This window comes from Pleuronectes platessa, chromosome 11 (genome assembly GCF_947347685.1).
Source record: "Pleuronectes platessa chromosome 11, fPlePla1.1, whole genome shotgun sequence".
NCBI classification, from domain to species: Eukaryota; Metazoa; Chordata; class Actinopteri; order Pleuronectiformes; family Pleuronectidae; genus Pleuronectes; species Pleuronectes platessa.
The window spans coordinates 3,214,020-3,232,231 of NC_070636.1; the positions used below are offsets into that span (position 1 = coordinate 3,214,020).

The 18,212-nt window shown below is 40.9% G+C and overlaps 1 protein-coding gene across 4 annotated transcripts; it reads left to right on the forward strand.

The window, feature by feature from the left end:
* Nucleotides 1–1,989: 1,989 nt before the first annotated feature.
* Nucleotides 1,990–18,151, forward strand: LOC128450330 (uncharacterized). Of its 4 annotated transcripts, none has more exons than XM_053433732.1 (14): nt 1,991–2,040; nt 5,882–5,984; nt 6,119–6,375; nt 7,688–7,790; nt 7,904–8,181; nt 8,794–8,896; nt 9,031–9,290; nt 11,397–11,499; nt 11,634–11,890; nt 13,313–13,415; nt 13,550–13,809; nt 15,621–15,723; nt 15,858–16,117; nt 17,370–18,151. In XM_053433732.1, exons 1-14 carry the CDS (start codon nt 2,029–2,031, stop codon nt 17,442–17,444), a joined length of 2,277 nt encoding a protein of 758 aa, XP_053289707.1. In that variant the 5' UTR covers nt 1,991–2,028; the 3' UTR covers nt 17,445–18,151. The 4 variants fall into 4 exon arrangements, with proteins under 4 accessions (XP_053289710.1, XP_053289707.1, XP_053289708.1 ...); XM_053433733.1 differs by having other exon boundaries at nt 7,925–8,181; XM_053433735.1 differs by lacking the exons at nt 13,313–13,415; nt 13,550–13,809 and having other exon boundaries at nt 1,990–2,040.
* The last annotated feature ends 61 nt before the right edge of the window (nt 18,152–18,212 follow it).

Genomic DNA, 18,212 nt, shown 5'->3' on the forward strand with positions numbered 1-18,212 from the left:
AACTTCTGAAAAGCCTTTGAATCTCTCAGTTGAAGGAAGAGTGTGATGACATCAGGTCCGAGTTTCAAGTGACTGATTTAATACATGTCCACCTCAGCTGGGGCCACTCCCACAAACATCTCACTCAAACAACAGACAAGTAAGGAAAGATAAATAGAAAGATATATATATATATATATATATATATTTACAGGTTTGAAAAACAGCTGAGTCCACACTTTGCCAGATGCACACTTGCCTCTTTTAGTTTAGTTTAGTTTACTGCTCCGTATATATCTCCAAAAAATAAAGTTGTGCACAGCGAAAACTTTGTGAACATGCTAATTGTCACACAGAAAAACCCGGGGTCAGCAGCAGAGTAGTGCTCGGCCTCTGGCTGCATAATGAAGCTGACATTTGCTCTGTGCTCTGGCAGGAACGGGGGGGGGGGGAGTGTCACAAGAAGCCCAGCAGCGGATTTTTTTGTTGATCCAGACACAGGCCACTGAATGTCACCGTGACAATACACAGTTCTGGCAGCATCACACACACACACACACACACACACACACACACACACACACACACACACACTCAGACCATGGACGACTTGACCGATTCTCAAAAGTGAAGCCAAATCATCCGGATCGGCCCCTGGTGGCTGGCTGCGTACATCACAGACATACAATGCATCTCCATGTGAGCAGATGGGACATTAATGTTAAAAGGCACTAAACTGATTAAATGTTTATTTGCTTTTTTATTATTATTATAATAAGTAGAAGTACACTTCAGATACATTTTTCCTTGGAGTTCTTGTCTAGTTCTCATCACACTGATCTATGTTCAAGTGAATTATTCCCTGGTAGGTTTCGTTTTAACTAGTTGATGCTATAAAAACAACATGAACCAATAGGAGAGACAGCTGTGTGTCTCACTGTGGCTCTGACCCTCATCACACAAAGACACTTTCACAATAACAAGTGGCTGATGAAACCTGCTAACTGGACAAACTTTTTGAATGTGCTGTACGAGGCTCTCTCTCCTCCTCCTCCTCCTCCTCCTCCTGCTCCTCATGCTCCTCCTCCTCTATGTCTCTCTGCCTCTCAGCCCTCTCCTCAGCCTCGGGCGTTCCTCCTTCACGGCCCTGCACAGACACCTCAGCAGCCAGGTGCCATTAGGGAAGAGCCCGCAGGAGCAAATACTCATAAATATTGACTCAGTTGCAACAGATCCCGAAGTGTTGGAAGTAGCAGGTACTGCGTTAGCGCAGCAACAGCAAACACCAACAACTGTCAATACTGACGGCCGCTGCAGCTGAGCTAACTCTCCTGACATTTGCTGAAAGAGTGCGGCTCTGCAGAGGGCCCTTGGAATGGGGGGGGGGTCGTTACTTGAGAATATTTGATTAGCAGTTACAATTAATTTCCCCCCTTTTGAATGATCAGAGTCAGAGGTTAAGTATCTTGCTGGGCTCGTGGATTTCCTCAGCGACACCTGGAGAATGTGGGCTCGCGGAATCAACCCTGCTCCTCCTGAGCTGGAGCTTGATGCTATCAAAAGGAACACAGCTGTTCATCCCAGCAGCACCTGAACGCATCGCAGTTCACTCCCTCCATCCCTGCACTCAGGAAATGAATATGTCCCTGTCGCTTTATCTCCTGTTGCAGTGTGGCCTAGGGGGTAGAGTGGTCGTTCTCCAACAAGAAGGTTGGTGGTTCAATCCCCACTCTTCCCCATCTGCATGCCGAAGTGTCCTTGGCAAGATACTGAACCCCTAAAAAATGGCCCCTCATAGATGTTGAGTGTACAAATTGAAGTCAATCACTAAACTTCACCTCGTTGGCCACACTTACATCGTGCAAATGTTCTCTCACAGCGTCACAAATGGTTGAAACCTGAACACACCTGCTGCACAATTCATAGGAAATGATCTATGAAGTTATTTTTACATTAAGGGGCGTGCAGGCAGGTTATACAGGTACTTTATCTGCAGAAATCAGTGCAAACACAAAGACTCTGCGTCAGAAGCTGATAGATGCTGAAGACATGGCACGAAGGGTGAGTCTCCTGCTTCTCATTAGTTACAATAGATTTAGTTTTTGTTCCTTAACAGTGAAAAGTGTTTTAGTCGGGAGAAATACAACATTATCATTTGAAAGCAGCTTTAAAATGTAATTCTATCAAAGAGTTTAATACTGAAACCAGAATAAACCAGATGAAGTGTGATCACAGTTGCTTTTCAACAATGAAGATATTTATTTACCTATAAGTGAACAAAATACAGAGTTCTGGATCCACAAGGGGTCGACTGAACAGAACTTAAGTTTTATAAACTTTAGTCAAATTGAACTGAACAGAATCGAACCTGTTCCGCCTCAGTGCTGCTTTAATTTACTGATCTCTCCACAGTGCATATGAAACATAAACCCACATGACTATCACGTATATTATATCACGGAATAATCTCAAATTACTATTAAATCAAATATTTTGGGGCATACCACACTGTACCTTTAATCCCTATAAAGTTCTCCAAGCGTGACAATAGGATTGCGTGATCGAGATGGAGAGAGAAAGAGAAAGAGTGAGATTGAGAGTGTTTAGTTTTATGAACCCGGCAAAGTGGTGAGTAGATAATGAGTGAATTTTCATTTTTGGGTGAACTATCCCAGTAAATCTTATTCTAAAGTGTGACTATGATGAAGAAAACTAAACGTGTGCACCACCAATAGGAACTTAGGTGCTGTCAGTTCATTTAAAATAAGGAAATTATTTTGCATGGAACAAAAGCCAGTGTGTTATTTATCTGATTTGCTGTCAAAATAATAATTTAAAAAAAACTGAGTGGTGTTGTGCAATAGTAGTAGAGTTGACGTTGGCTAATTATTAATAATCATGAAATATGATTATTAAAATAAAAATTATTTATTAAAAATAATTAAACAATTATAAAGCTATTAATTAAGAATAGTAAAATAATTAATTAGAAATGATACGGTTATCGATTAAGAATAGTTAAATAATTAACGAAAACAATAAAATTATCTATTAAGAATAATACAATCTGTAATTATTACTTATCGTCGCAGGGAACCACCCTGTTTACAGGGACCAACAATCAATCTTTAAATATCAGTCTCAAGTGATATAAAGTAAATTAATAATCTCAATATTTAATATTAAATATTAAAGATTATATAATAAACGATGAAGGGTTTTAAGTTCGAGCACAGGCTATAGTAGTCCAGTTGTATTCACATACATATGTACAAATAATCACAGAAATACAAATACTTTAATTACAAAAGTATTTATTAAAAAGGGAAATAAAGTTAATGTTATTCAATGAGTCTTCATTTAACAAACTCCAGTATTTCAAAGATAACTGCAGCAGCACTTATCACAATTTAGAGACACAAGTAATACTGATGGTATCAATGTGTGTGTGTGGTCGTGTGTGTCTGCCTGTCTGTGTCTGTGTGTGTGTGTGTAACAAAGGAAAAGGGGAGTGGCTATGGCGTAATGACGAGGTCATGTGGTGACGAATTCAAGACGATGTTACGTTCAAGGGATTTCAAAATGGAGGTTACCTAAGTGAAGCCACGTTGCGAAAGCAAAATGGCGGCTGGTCACGGACTTTAAACAAAGGGGTTTTCAGACAGAGAGATTTCTTATCTCGTGGTTTTGGCGCCAAATCGCGTCGAGATGCATTCATGCTCTTTTAGTCTAGATTTATCCATGCAACATGAAATATGTAAGTGTAGGTCGGGACGTGTGTAAAAGCAAGTTAAGGAGAAAAGAGAGAGAGGGAGAGAGAGAGAGAGATCAGAAAAGCTCTCAAAACATCGTCAGAGACAAGGTTACAGAAACTTTACCACTCTGTACTCAAATTGGAGTTGTGTACCGATCTTTTTATCGGCAAAGTCTCTGCAAACCCAGTCGGACGTTAACAGTGCTGCTGGAGACGTTCCGTCACGGCGCTAGGCACTTTAAAACATTTCAACAAGGTAAACAATGAAACCGGAAATGTCATATCGGTTTCGCCGTGTGTTACACGGACAGAAAATAGACTCGGGGTCTTCAAATAAATATACAATCAAATAAATGACAACGCTAAGTATTTTAAGCTAGTTCTCTGCCCAGACAATAAAGCCTCTTACTGTGACCTTCGCGGTGTTGCATGCGTGTGTCGCGCGGATATTCCAGAAGTCCAGTGGATAATCGTGGCCTCTCAAGCGGGACTCCGATGGGTCGGTTGTTCCCGCCAGCGAATGTGCTTCCTGTTGCGGGACCTTTTTAAGTTAAAAACAAAAATACTCTTTCAAAATAAGATTGACTTAAGATAAAAGAAAATGAAAATTAGAACAACCGAATGTTTGTAGTTTTGCCGCCTTTAGCAGCTAAATCAATCAGAAGACCCGGAGGGGTCTGTTGACGTCTTCAGAGCAGGGTAAATGGCTGATAAAAGGAATACAAATTAAAGTTGCCCCCTATCAGAGCTAGAACATCTGGAAGACCCTGAGGGGTCCTGGCGAAGTCTGTAGCAGGGAAAAATGGCTGATAAAAGAAATACAAGTTTGTGTTGCCCCCTATCGGAGCTAGAACATCTGGAGGACCCGGAAGGGCCCTGGTCGAAGTCTTTAGCAGGGAAAAATGGCAGCGATTTTTGGGGTCTCAGCAGTTTTATTCTACCTGAGAGGTCCTTCCCCCTTGAAGAGGGGTCATGGGGTATCAGCGAATTGAACTATCAGGATTCGATCTCAGTGGGCGGGGCTTGGAAATCAGCGGGGGTCCCAAGGGATCCCCAGGACATTTTCCACCACCAGGGGGAGACTCTTAGGCCTGCTGGAGAATGTTTTCCCTCCAAAAGCTAACAACCCTTTGTTTAACCTCGGCTCCAGTTTCTTGTGGTCACCCTCTGGGCTCTGGCCCAACAGTGCGTTATATACAGTTAAAGTCCTTGTGTGGCACAAAGAGATACAACTGTGGAAGATTGCTGTAAAGCACAGACATTCTCTGTGGTGAGGATATTAGCTTTAGATGAGGATAAAGATGGCAACTATTAATTTCATTATAAATGAAACGAGAAGAGAAACAAACTCGACGAATGAGTCCATCTGAATTCTTTGTAAAGTGGTTCCTTCAGCAGCTGGACAACATACTAATATTACACACGATTGGTTCAAGTTACTATCTAATAAGATGTAACTATGAAAGCTGTAGTGGAGTAGAAAATGTACAAAATACGACAAACTCACAATAATGCTCCTAGCTGCAAACTTACTGACCATCCAAAAAAACATTAAGATTAACCTTTCAAATACTATTTAGTATTGGCCGAACCTACAAAATAATAATTTAAAAAGTAGTTTTACTGCTCTACTCACATGTCACTGCATGGCTAATTAAGAGGACCACATACAAGTGCTGCAAGCTAGCTAAGTAACAGTTCTAAATCAGTCTAAGTTTGTTTAAAAGACAGCAAAGGTAAGCAAAATATGCAGGCAGATAAAGTTTATTTCAACTTACAGAAGACTTGCTGATAAAATGCTGGATTCAGATAATCCTCGAAAAAAAGGTCCAGAGTTGCTTTCACGACTTTGTGTTCCACATGTGTTTTCTACAAATATAGTAGCAATCCGTTTTTGCAGGACCTCTATGCCGTTGATTCTGACATCATCCCCAGAATGCGATGCTGTTTACAGTATATTTTAATGTTTTAAGGAAAACAGCAAGCTGCTCATAAATATTTCCCAGAATGCATTGTTTTCTACAGCACAGTGCCGTTTTACTGGAAAACAGAATGTTACTGTGAGAATTTGGCCGTTTTCTTACAGCAATTCATTACAGTGTACATGTCCAGTTTATTATTTATATTTGCATTTGTATTTATTTTTAGTTTAAAGGAAAACCAGGAGACCTGCTTGAGATCTTCCGTGGGTCCTATCAGCACTGGGCCGTCTACATCGGAGGACAAGAAGTGGTTCATTTAGTGACAGATGGTGAGTGAAGTGATAACTATATTCACGTTAGAATATCACATGGACATGACGTGTATTTCATGATGGCACCTTCCTCCTTTACTCTTACTTTGCCTCCCTGTTCTTCATGTTTGTCTTTTCTATAAAACACACAGGTGGACAGTCATCTGGCTCGTCTGCAAATCCGAGCAGCAGAGCAGAGGTGAAGCGTGAGAAGCTCACCGACGTGGTCGGCAATGACAGTTACCAACTCAACAATCTGCTGGATGACAGCCGCACGGCTCGTGAGCCGAACGTCATAGTGAAGGAGGCCTTTGAGATGGTGGACCACAAGCTACCGTACAACCTTTACAATAAAAACAGTGAGGACTTTGCTATCGAGATGCGATACGGCAAGGCAGAGTCTTGTCAGGTGTGTATCTAACATGGTACAGTCATGGTCTTGAACGTTCTTCTAACTGAGAAGCTCTCTCTACAGCTCTGATATGACTCAAAAGAATCAAAGAGACAGGATTCATAATATATCTGAAGTGCATGTGTAGTGTCTTTAACTCTGCGTTGTGAATGCTTTTAACAAATCCTTCCAAAGCAATGTCTTTCCAAATGTTTTTATTGTCTGCCCAGCAACAGCCATACGAATAACTTCAACATTCAGACTCTTTTATCCACACTGACCGCAAGCATTTGCAGTTGTGGAAACAAAAGAGTTTTTGTCATGAGGATGCTGCATGCTCATCGCCTGTGCAATATGCATAGTGTTACTTAGTTTCCAGCTAACAAACACAATGTTCAAAGCATGCTAACAGTGCTCGTGCAACCGCAGTTCGCAGCAGACACACCCCTTCAGCACATGCAGGTTTACACAAATACAATAATTGACCACATAAGAAACTAACATGAAATCATTACAACAACATTATATATAATGTACACTAACTTTTGATGTTATTTACAACCTAAAACTAACAAAATTCAGAAGAGCGACAAAAGTTCGTACCTTCCCAAGGGAGTCCAGGGCAAAGAGGAAGCCCCATCCGTGGAAGCATAAGTAATGTCGTTGTCAAAGTAAAACACCTGCTGCCTCAACTTCTTCACAACTTCAACAGAACTTCTTGTTGTCTTCACCTCTGATGATTTAATGCTTGAACGACAAGGACGTTCATTTTGTGAAAGTAAAATCTAAATTATGACAGATTTCCAACAAACTAATGAAATCAATGGGTTCATTAGTTTTCTCCCATCAAACGAAACACAACCTTTTTTCACGTGCACTTTATTCAAACCACTTGGTGAATACAGCAGCTGAACACGTGGATGTTAGAAACACATGTTGTCTACAATCTAATCAATGTCAAGTGAAGGTTGGTCTCAGTCCACGAAGCTGATGACCACAGGACGTACGTATCTCTGACAGATGTTTAGTGCGCTCCATGAATTACAATGTGAAACCAAATCTAAACAGATCAAATGGAAACAATGTTGGTTTCAGACTTTTAGGTGTGAAAACGACTCCAGTGAACTTTCCTCCAAGTCCTGATTCATTAGTCGAGTTTCTTTCGTACGTCAACCTGTGGCAGGGCTGTGTCCTCGTATGACCCTCGTGCTCGTGAACACAAACAAATACAACAGGAAGCCACGATGAAGAGCACTTTGATCACTGCACATTCACATTGACTACATGTACACTTTATTAATTATATTTGTATTTTCATGTTTCTTTTTAGTTTAATGGAAAACCAGGAGACCTGATTGAGATCTTCCGTGGGCAATATAAGGACTGGGCCATCTACATTGGAGAGGATGAAGTGGTTCATTTAGTGACAGACGGTGAGTGAAGTGATAACTATATTCACGTTAGAATATCACATGGACATGACGTGTATTTCATGATGGCACCTTCCTCCTTCCCTATTTCTTTGCCTCCCTGTTCTTCATGTTAGTCTCTTCTATAAAACACACAGGTGGTGACTCATCTTGCTCTTTGGAGCTTCTGAGCAGCAGAGCAGAGGTGAAGCGTGAGAAGCTCACCGACGTGGTCGGCAATGACAGTTACCAGGTCAACAATCTGCTGGATGACAGCCGCACGGCTCGTGAGCCGAACGTCATAGTGAAGGAGGCCCGTGCGATGGTGGACCACAAGCTACCGTACAACCTTTACAATAAAAACAGTGAGCACTTTGCTATCGAGATGCGATACGGCAAGGCAGAGTCTTGTCAGGTGTGTATCTAACATGGTACAGTCATGGTCTTGAACGTTCCGCTAACTGAGAAGCTCTCTCTACAGCTCTGATATGACTCAAAAGAATCAAAGAGACAGGATTCATAATATATCTGAAGTGCATGTGTAGTGTCTTTAACTCTGCGTTGTGAATGCTTTTAACAAATCCTTCCAAAGCAATGTCTTTCCAAATGTTTTTATTGTCTGCCCAGCAACAGCCATACAAATAACTTCAACATTCAGACTCTTTTATCCACACTGACCACAAGCATTTGCAGTTGTGGAAACAAAAGAGTTTTTGTCATGAGGATGCTGCATGCTCATCGCCTGTGCAATATGCATAGTGTTACTTAGTTTCCAGCTAACAAACACAATGTTCAGGGCATTTTAGGAGTGAAAACGACTCCAGTGAACTTTCCTCCAAGTCCTGATTCATTAGTCGAGTTTCTTTTGTACGTCAACCTGTGACAGGGCTGTGTCCTCGTATGACCCTCGTGCTCGTGAACACAAACAAATACAACAGGAAGCCACAATGAAGAGCACTTTGATCACTGCACATTCACATTAACTACATGTACACTTTATTATTTATATTTTCATGTTTCTTTTTAGTTTAATGGAAAACCAGGAGACCTGATCGAGATTTTCCGTGGGCAATATAAGCACTGGGCCGTCTACATCAGAGAGAATGAAGTGGTTCATTTCACTACAGACAGTGAGTGAAGTGATAACTATATTCACGTTAGAATATCACATGGACATGACGTGTATTTCATGATGGCACCTTCCTCCTTCCCTATTTCTTTGCCTCCATGTTCTTCCTGTTTGTCTTTTCTATAAAACACACAGGTGGTGACTCATCTGGCTCGTCTGCAAATCCGAGCAGCAGCGATGGAAAGGTGAAGCGTGAGAAGTTCACCGATGTGGTCGGCAATGACCGTTACCGCATAAACAATCTCCTGGATAACATGTACGATGCTCGTGATCCTTCCATCATAGTGAAGAAGGCCTCTGCGATGGTCGGCCGCAAGCTGCAGTACGACCTTGACAATACAAACGCTGAGCACTTTGCTACCGAGATGCGATACGGCAAGGCAAAGTCTCGTCAGGTGTGTATCTAACTGTTGTGTTTGTTAACCTCGTTAACTCTTCCACAGCAGAATTAGTGTGTAGATGTTGTGTTTGTTAAAAGGTGATTGACAGTAGACAAGTCTTCCTTTCTGTTTTCTCCACAAAGTGAGTCATGGTCTTGAACGCTCCACTAACTGAGAAGCTCTCTCTACAACTCTGATATGACTCAAAAGAATCGAAGAGACAGGATTCATAATAGTTATCTGAAGTGCATGAAGTGGAGATACTGATATTGGTGATATAAAACATTTCTGATACTAATACATCAGCTGATATATATATTCATATGGTGACGTTATCAAACCCTTATTACATAAAATGTAAATGAGGTTTCATAGGAGAGGCGGTGGACTAGTGGCAGAAACTTGGACTATGGGCAGAAAAGGTCTCTGGTTCGACTCCACGGAGAAACAACAAAAAGACGAACCTGGATTGATCTGTCCAAAGATCCAAGAGGATTCTCCCTACCCTGTCTAGTGCCCCTGAGCAAGGCACCTTACTCCCCCAACATCTGCTCTCCGTGCGCCGTACATGGCTGCTCACTGCTCTGTGTGTCCTGCATCAGATGGGTTAAAAGCAGAGGTTAAATTTCCCTCCTTGCATGTCTGTGCATGTGTTTGGGACGAATAAATGTATCTTAATCTTAATATTATACTTTTTAATTGTAAACTCTACTTTAAATATGTATGAATATAAAAAAAGCAAATATATAGAGCGTGAAATGTGTGGAAAAGATTAAAATGACCCTTGAGAGGAATATCATTCTTCTAAATGGTTTTCAACAATAAAGGGTTTTATTTAGCTGAAAGTGAACAGAATACAGAGTTCTGGTCCATAAGGGGTCGACTGAACAGAACTTAAGTTTTATAAACTTTAACCAAATGTATTTGAACAGAATCGAACCTGAACAAAGACAAAAACAGATCCAACCAAGTGGAAGATATATAATGATTGATCAGAGCATTTCAGAAACAAAAGGAGCAAAGAGAGAGAGAGAGAAAACATTTAATATAAATAAGGTTAAAAGCTAGAAATAATACATAATAAATAAATAAATTTCGACTATACAACTAAAGTGAGTTATTGACAGTTAAAGTCCTTCTATGAACCAAACCGAGGCAACAAATAAAATACATAAACATGAAGATCGGTCTTTGTAATGGAAATAAATCAAAATACTGGAGGTAAAAATATCAATTTTCAGTCATATTGTTTGAAATTATCTGAACAATAACCACAACTGGTTAGTTTCTAAAGACACTTTCACACCTTCCTTGTTTGTTCACGAAATGACTTTTCAGTTTTGTCTGAATTTAAATATCAGGTGTGAAAGGTTCCTCCGACCAAAAGAGGCGTTCAGGGTCAAACTGAAACGTGGTTTGGTTTGTTTGCAGAGTGAAAACTAGAAATGCAGAGTTTGGACTTTCTGATTTAATGCTGCCTCAACTTCTTCACAACTTCAACAGAACTTCTTGTTGTCTTCATCTCTGATGATTTAATGCTTCAACGACAAGGACGTTCATTTTGTGAGAGTAAAATCTAAATGATGATAGAGTTCCAACAAACTAATGAAATCAATGGGTTCATTAGTTTTCTCCCATCAAACGAAACACAACCTTTTTTCACGTGCACTTTATTCAAACCACTTGGTGAATACAGCACCTGAACACGTGGATGTTAGAAACACATGTTGTCTACAATCTAATCAATGTCAAGTGAAGGTTGGTCTCAGTCCACGAAGCTGATGACCACAGGACGTACGTATCTCTGACAGATGTTTAGTGCGCTCCATGAATTACAATGTGAAACCAAATCTAAACAGATCAAATGGAAACAATGTTGGTTTCAGACTTTTAGGTGTGAAAACGACTCCAGTGAACTTTCCTCCAAGTCCTGATTCATTAGTCGAGTTTCTTTCGTACGTCAACCTGTGGCAGGGCTGTGTCCTCGTATGACCCTCGTGCTCGTGAACACAAACAAATACAACAGGAAGCCACGATGAAGAGCACTTTGATCACTGCACATTCACATTGACTACATGTACACTTTATTATTTATATTTGTATTTTCATGTTTCTTTTTAGTTTAAAGGAAATAAAGGAGACCTGATCGAGATCTTCCGTGGGTCCTATAAGCACTGGGCCGTCTACATCGGAGGAAATGAAGTGGTTCATTTAGTGACAGACGGTGAGTGAAGTGATAACTATATTCACGTTAGAATATCACATGGACATGACGTGTATTTCATAATGGCACCTTCCTCCTTTCCTCTTTCTTTGCCTCCATGTTCTTCCTGTTTGTCTTTTCTATAAAACACACAGGTGGTCTGTCGTTTGGCTCGTTGGCGAGTCTGAGCAGCAGAGCAGAGGTGAAGCGTGAGAAGCTCACTGACGTGGTCGGCCATGACCGTTTCAAAGTCAACAATCTGCTGGATGACAGGCGCACGGCTCGTGAGCCGAACGTCATAGTGAAGGAGGCCCGTGCGATGGTGGACCACAAGCTACCGTACAACCTTGACAATAAAAACAGTGAGCACTTTGCTACCGACCTGCGATACGGCGTGGCAGAGTCTTGTCAGGTGTGTATCTAACTGTTGTGTTCGTTAACCTCGTTAACTCTTCCTCAGCAGAATTAGTGTGTAGATGTTGTGTTTGTTAAAAAGTGATTGACAGTAGACGAGTCTTCTTTTCTGTTTTCTCCACAAAGTGAGTCATGGTCTTGAACGTTCCGCTAACTGAGAAGCTCTCTCTACAACTCTGATATGACTCAAAAGAATCAAAGAGACAGGATTCATAATATATCTGAAGTGCATGTGTAGTGTCTTTAACTCTGCGTTGTGAATGCTTTTAACAAATCCTTCCAAAGCAATGTCTTTCCAAATGTTTTTATTGTCTGCCCAGCAACAGCCATACGAATAACTTCAACATTCAGACTCTTTTATCCACACTGACCGCAAGCATTTGCAGTTGTGGAAACAAAAGAGTTTTTGTCATGAGGATGCTGCATGCTCATCGCCTGTGCAATATGCATAGTGTTACTTAGTTTCCAGCTAACAAACACAATGTTCAAAGCATGCTAACAGTGCTCGTGCAACCGCAGTTCGCAGCAGACACACCCCTTCAGCACATGCAGGTTTACACAAATACAATAATTGACCACATAAGAAACTAACATGAAATCATTACAACAACATTATATATAATGTACACTAACTTTTGATGTTATTTACAACCTGAAACTAACAAAATTCAGAAGAGCGACAAAAGTTCGTACCTTCCCAAGGGAGTCCAGGGCAAAGAGGAAGCCCCATCCGTGGAAGCATAAGTAATGTCGTTGTCAAAGTAAAACACCTGCTGCCTCAACTTCTTCACAACTTCAACAGAACTTCTTGTTGTCTTCACCTCTGATGATTTAATGCTTGAACGACAAGAACGTTCATTTTGTGAAAGTAAAATCTAAATTATGACAGATTTCCAACAAACTAATGAAATCAATGGGTTCATTAGTTTTCTCCCATCAAATGAAACACAACCTTTTTTCACGTGCACTTTATTCAAACCACTTGGTGAATACAGCACCTGAACACGTGGATGTTAGAAACACATGTTGTCTACAATCTAATCAATGTCAAGTGAAGGTTGGTCTCAGTCCACGAAGCTGATGACCACAGGACGTACGTATCTCTGACAGATGTTTAGTGCGCTCCATGAATTACAATGTGAAACCAAATCTAAACAGATCAAATGGAAACAATGTTGGTTTCAGACTTTTAGGTGTGAAAACGACTCCAGTGAACTTTCCTCCAAGTCCTGATTCATTAGTCGAGTTTCTTTGGTACGTCAACCTGTGGCAGGGCTGTGTCCTCGTATGACCCTCGTGCTCGTGAATACAAACAAATACAACAGGAAGCCATGATGAAGAGAACTTTGATCACTGCACATTCACATTGACTACATGTACACTTTATTAATTATATTTGTATTTTCATGTTTCTTTTTAGTTTAATGGAAAACCAGGAGACCTGATTGAGATCTTCCGTGGGCCCTATAAGGACTGGGCCGTCTACATCAGTAAGGATGAAGTGGTTCATTTCACTACAGACGGTGAGTGAAGTGATAACTATATTCACGTTAGAATATCACATGGACATGACGTGTATTTCATGATGGCACCTTCCTCCTTTCCTCTTTCTTTGCCTCCATGTTCTTCCTGTTTGTCTTTTCTATAAAACACACAGGTCGTCAGTCATCTGGTTCGTCGGCGAGTCTGAGCAGCAGCAGAGGAAAGGTGAAGTGTGAGAAGTTCACTGATGTGGTCGGCAGTGACCGTTACCAGATCAACAATCTGCTGGATGACCTGTACGATGCTCGTGATACTTCCATCATGGTGAAGGAGGCCTCTGCAATGGTGGGCCGCAACCCACAGTACAACCTTGTCACTTACAACAGTGAGCACTTTGCTAGCGAGATGCGATACGGCAAGGCAAAGTCTCGTCAGGTGTGTATCTAACTGTTGTGTTCGTTAACCTCGTTAACTCTTCCACAGCAGAATTAGTGTGTAGATGTTGTGTTTGTTAAAAGGCGAATTACCTCAGTTGCCGCAGGAAGAACATCCTCTGCTGGGCCTTCTTGATGGTGGAGGTGATGTTCTCCGTCCAACTCAGGTCCTGTGCAATGATCGTCCCCAGGAATTTGAAAGACTCCACTGTTGTAACTGGGGAGTTGCACATGGTGAGGGGTGCTTTGGGCTGGGCTCCTCCTGAAGTCTGCTACCATCTCTACAGTTTTTAAAGCGTTTAGCATCAGGTGGTTCTGGCTGCACCAGGAAGCCAGGCTTATAACTTCCTCTCTGTAGGCGGCCTCGTCCCCATTGGAGATTAATCCAAAAAGGGTTGTGTCGTCAGCAAACTTCAGGAGTTTGACAGAGGGATGGCTGGAGGTGCAGTTGTTGGTGTAGAGCATCGGTTCCCAAACTGGGGTACATGTACCCCAAGGGGTACGCAAAGTGGTTTAGGGGGTACGTGGGGAGAACATTTTATCTGCGTTTTCAAATTGAAAAAGCCCATTACTTTTTCAAACTGAGCAATAAATAATCATGCAATATTAAATAGTCTGAATAGCCAAGTAGCATTGCCAAAAATACTCATGTATACCCATATTCAGCGAAATAATTACAGTGCCAAAAATAGTTACAGGTAGGTTAGTGACCGTTAGTCAAAACTAGGGATGGGCATAATTAATCGACAATCGATTAATTGATCATTAAGAATTTCGTCGATGACATTATTTTGGCATCCTCTAAAGCACACCCGTCTCATTAACCTGTGCCGTGGTGATTATTTCTGGCGGAACTCCGCTCCGGCCACGCCCCCCTTTTAAAAAGGGGTACGTAGCTGGAGATTGAAAGTCTGAGGGGGTACGGGACTGTAAAAAGTTTGGGAACACCTGGTGTAGAGGGAGAAGAGGAGAGGAGAGAGCACACAACCTTGTGGTGTTACAGTGCTGATGGTCCGGGTCTCAGAGACAAGCTTGCCAAGCCTCACGCGCTGCTTCCTGTCGGTCAGGAACTTAGTGATCCACCTGCAGGTGGGCTCAGGCACACTCAGCTGTGTCAGCTTGTCCTGGAGAAGAGCTGGGGAGATGGTGTTGAATGCAGAGCTGAAGTCCACAAACAGGATCCTGGCGTAGTTGCCAGGGGAGTCGAGGTGCTGGAGGATGAAGTGGAGTCCCATGTTGACTGCGTCGTCTACGGACCTGTTGGCTCTGTAGGCAAACTGCAGTGGGTCGAGGAGGTGGTTGGTTATGGTCTTGAGGTGGGTCAGCACGAGGCGCTCGAAGGTCTTCATCACTACAGAGGTCAGGGCGACTGGTCTGTAGTCATTAAGGCCTGTGATCCTCGGCTTCTTGGGAACGGGGATGATGGTGGATGTTTTGAGGCAGGCGGAGGTTGGTCTCAGTCCACGAAGCTGATGACCACAGGACGTACGTATCTCTGACAGATGTTTAGTTCGCTCCATGAATTACAATGTGAAACCAAATCTAAACAGATCAAATGGAAACAATGTTGGTTTCAGACTTTTAGGTGTGAAAACGACTCCAGTGAACTTTCCTCCAAGTCCTGATTCATTAGTCGAGTTTCTTTCGTACGTCAACCTGTGGCAGGGCTGTGTCCTCGTATGACCCTCGTGCTCGTGAACACAAACAAATACAACAGGAAGCCACGATGAAGAGCACTTTGATCACTGCACATTCACATTGACTACATGTACACTTTATTATTTATATTTGTATTTTCATGTTTCTTTTTAGTTTAAAGGAAAACCAGGAGACCTGATCGAGATCTTCCGTGGGCACTATAAGCACTGGGCCATCTACATTGGAAAGGATGAAGTGGTTCATTTCGGTACAGACAGTGAGTGAAGTGATAACTATATTCACGTTAGAATATCACATGGACATGACGTGTATTTCATGATGGCACCTTCCTCCTTTCCTCTTTCTTTTCCTCCATGTTCTTCCTGTTTGTCTTTTCTATAAAACACACAGGTAGTGGATCGTCTGGCTTGTTCAAGAGTCTGAGCCGCAGCGCTGGAACAGTGAAGCGTGAGAAGCTCACAGACGTGGCCGGCAATGACCGTTACAAGGTCAACAATCTGCTGGATGAAGAGTACGAGGCTCGTGATCCTTCCATCATAGTGGACGAGGCCTGTGCGTTTGTGAGCCACAAGCTATGGTACAGCGTCGTCAAATTCAACTGTGAGCACTTTGCTACCGAGATGCGATACGGCAAGGCATTGTCTCAGCAGGTGTGTATCTAACTGTTGTGTTCGTTAACCTCGTTAACTCTTCCACAGCAGAATTAGTGTGTAGATGTTGTGTTTGTTAAAAGGCGATTGACAGTAGACAAGTCTTCCTTTCTGTTTCCTCCACAAAGTGAGTCATGGTCTTGAACGTTCCGCTAACTGAGAAGCTCTCTCTACAACTCTGATATGACTCAAAAGAATCAAAGAGACAGGATTCATAATAGTTATCTGAAGTGCATGTAGTGGAGATACTGATATTGGGGATATAAAACATTTCTGATACTAATACATCGGCTGATATTTATTCCTATTGTGTCGTTATCAAACCCTTATTGCATCAAATGTAAATGAGGCTTGATATTACTAACTAATAACTCTAGTTTAAATTAATATGAATGTAAATAAATCAATTTCAAGCAAATATATAGAGCGTGAAATGTGTGGAAATGGTTAAAATGACCATCGAGAGGAATATAGATATTCTGAAAGGCTATTGCAGAGGAAATACTGATTAATAATGTGGCAAATACATCTTTATATAGTAGTGACAGTAATTAAATGTTATTGTTTGGTAGATCTGTTTTATAAACAGGTTTAATCAGGTAAAGTTTTGTTTGTTTAGTTCAGTTTTTGCAGCCCACAGGGAAACCACATCTTTACATTCTGAACAATCGTATTTATAATAAACTCAGATGCCATGTGAACAGAATGAATCAGAACATGATTTATAATAGAGTAAACAAGCTTCTGAAACATTTCAACTCTAATCACAGCAGAATAGAAGTTGTAAAAACCCTTTTTATTGAGTCCTTTATCTATTTATTTATTTATCTAACACAATCTACTGCAGCTGAATACATGCAGATGTGAGTCCATTGTGATATTTCAAACACTCCAGGAAGATGAACAAACTCTTTAATCACTGGGTTCATCTGTCACCTTCACTGTGTCGTATAATAATCCAGAATGTTAAACCAACCATCTCACATCCATTAAAGGTTCAGTGTGTATGATTTAAGTGAAAGGATCTACTGGCAGCAATTTAATATACAATAATCCTAGTGATGTTTCCACTACTGTGTTTCATCATAATTGTACGAATTGTTGTTTTCTTTACCTTAGAATGTGTTGTTTATATTATATTAACATACTTTATATTTAAATAGATTATATTTACATAATTTATGTTTTGTTTTGACCTTGAGTTTGTCGATCGTTTAAAAAATATCGGTTTGTCTCATCTTGTCTCTCACAGGTTCGTAAAGCCTTTATAAAAGGCGCCAAGGACTTGGGCGCCTCAGCCGCCTCGGCCTCATCCTCATCCAAGTAGGTGGGGCGTTTGCTGTCTGTGCAGCTCTGATTCGCAGGCGTTCCAGCAGTTAAGAGGAAGAGGAAGACAACAACAACAAAACAAGAACAAATCACAAACACTGGCAACAATGAATGTTGGCATGTAGCTGACAGTGATTATGATTTAACTTTTTAAATATTGATTTCACTCGTGCAATATGGAGAGAAAAAGGTTGTTGCTCAACACAGTTAAAAGACATTTGACCTTGAATCAGAAAAGACGATAAGGCATTAAATCATCTATATCTCTATATATCTAGTAGCACTTATATAACACTTACATATAGAATTTTGTAGTTTGGCTTTCTTTAGTCAAATTGTACTTGATTCTTGATGCTCTGGGTTTGTTCTCTCATGGTTGATGCACTTATTGTTGCTTTTGATAAAAGCGTCAGCTGATTGAAATGTAATGTGATGTGATGTGAGGGATGTTTCTTTATCTTTCATGTAATTTTTCACTTTTTAATTGGATCAAATAATCATTTGAAAACAATTTATATGGAATAAAATAATTTAAGATACATTTCTTCAGTGCAAATTACTTTCCTCATTTTAAAGATATATTTAGCAAAGATCACATGTTTCTATTTTTTCATCCGACTAATATCTTGCGTTCTGATCAATTCTTCATTATGTATTTAATGTAATAATCGAAGTAAAATTAAATGAAAACTATCTTCTGAACAATGGATGTGTTTTTTATTTCAACATGTTGTATTATGTTAATTGGAAACGCATATCTGAACTT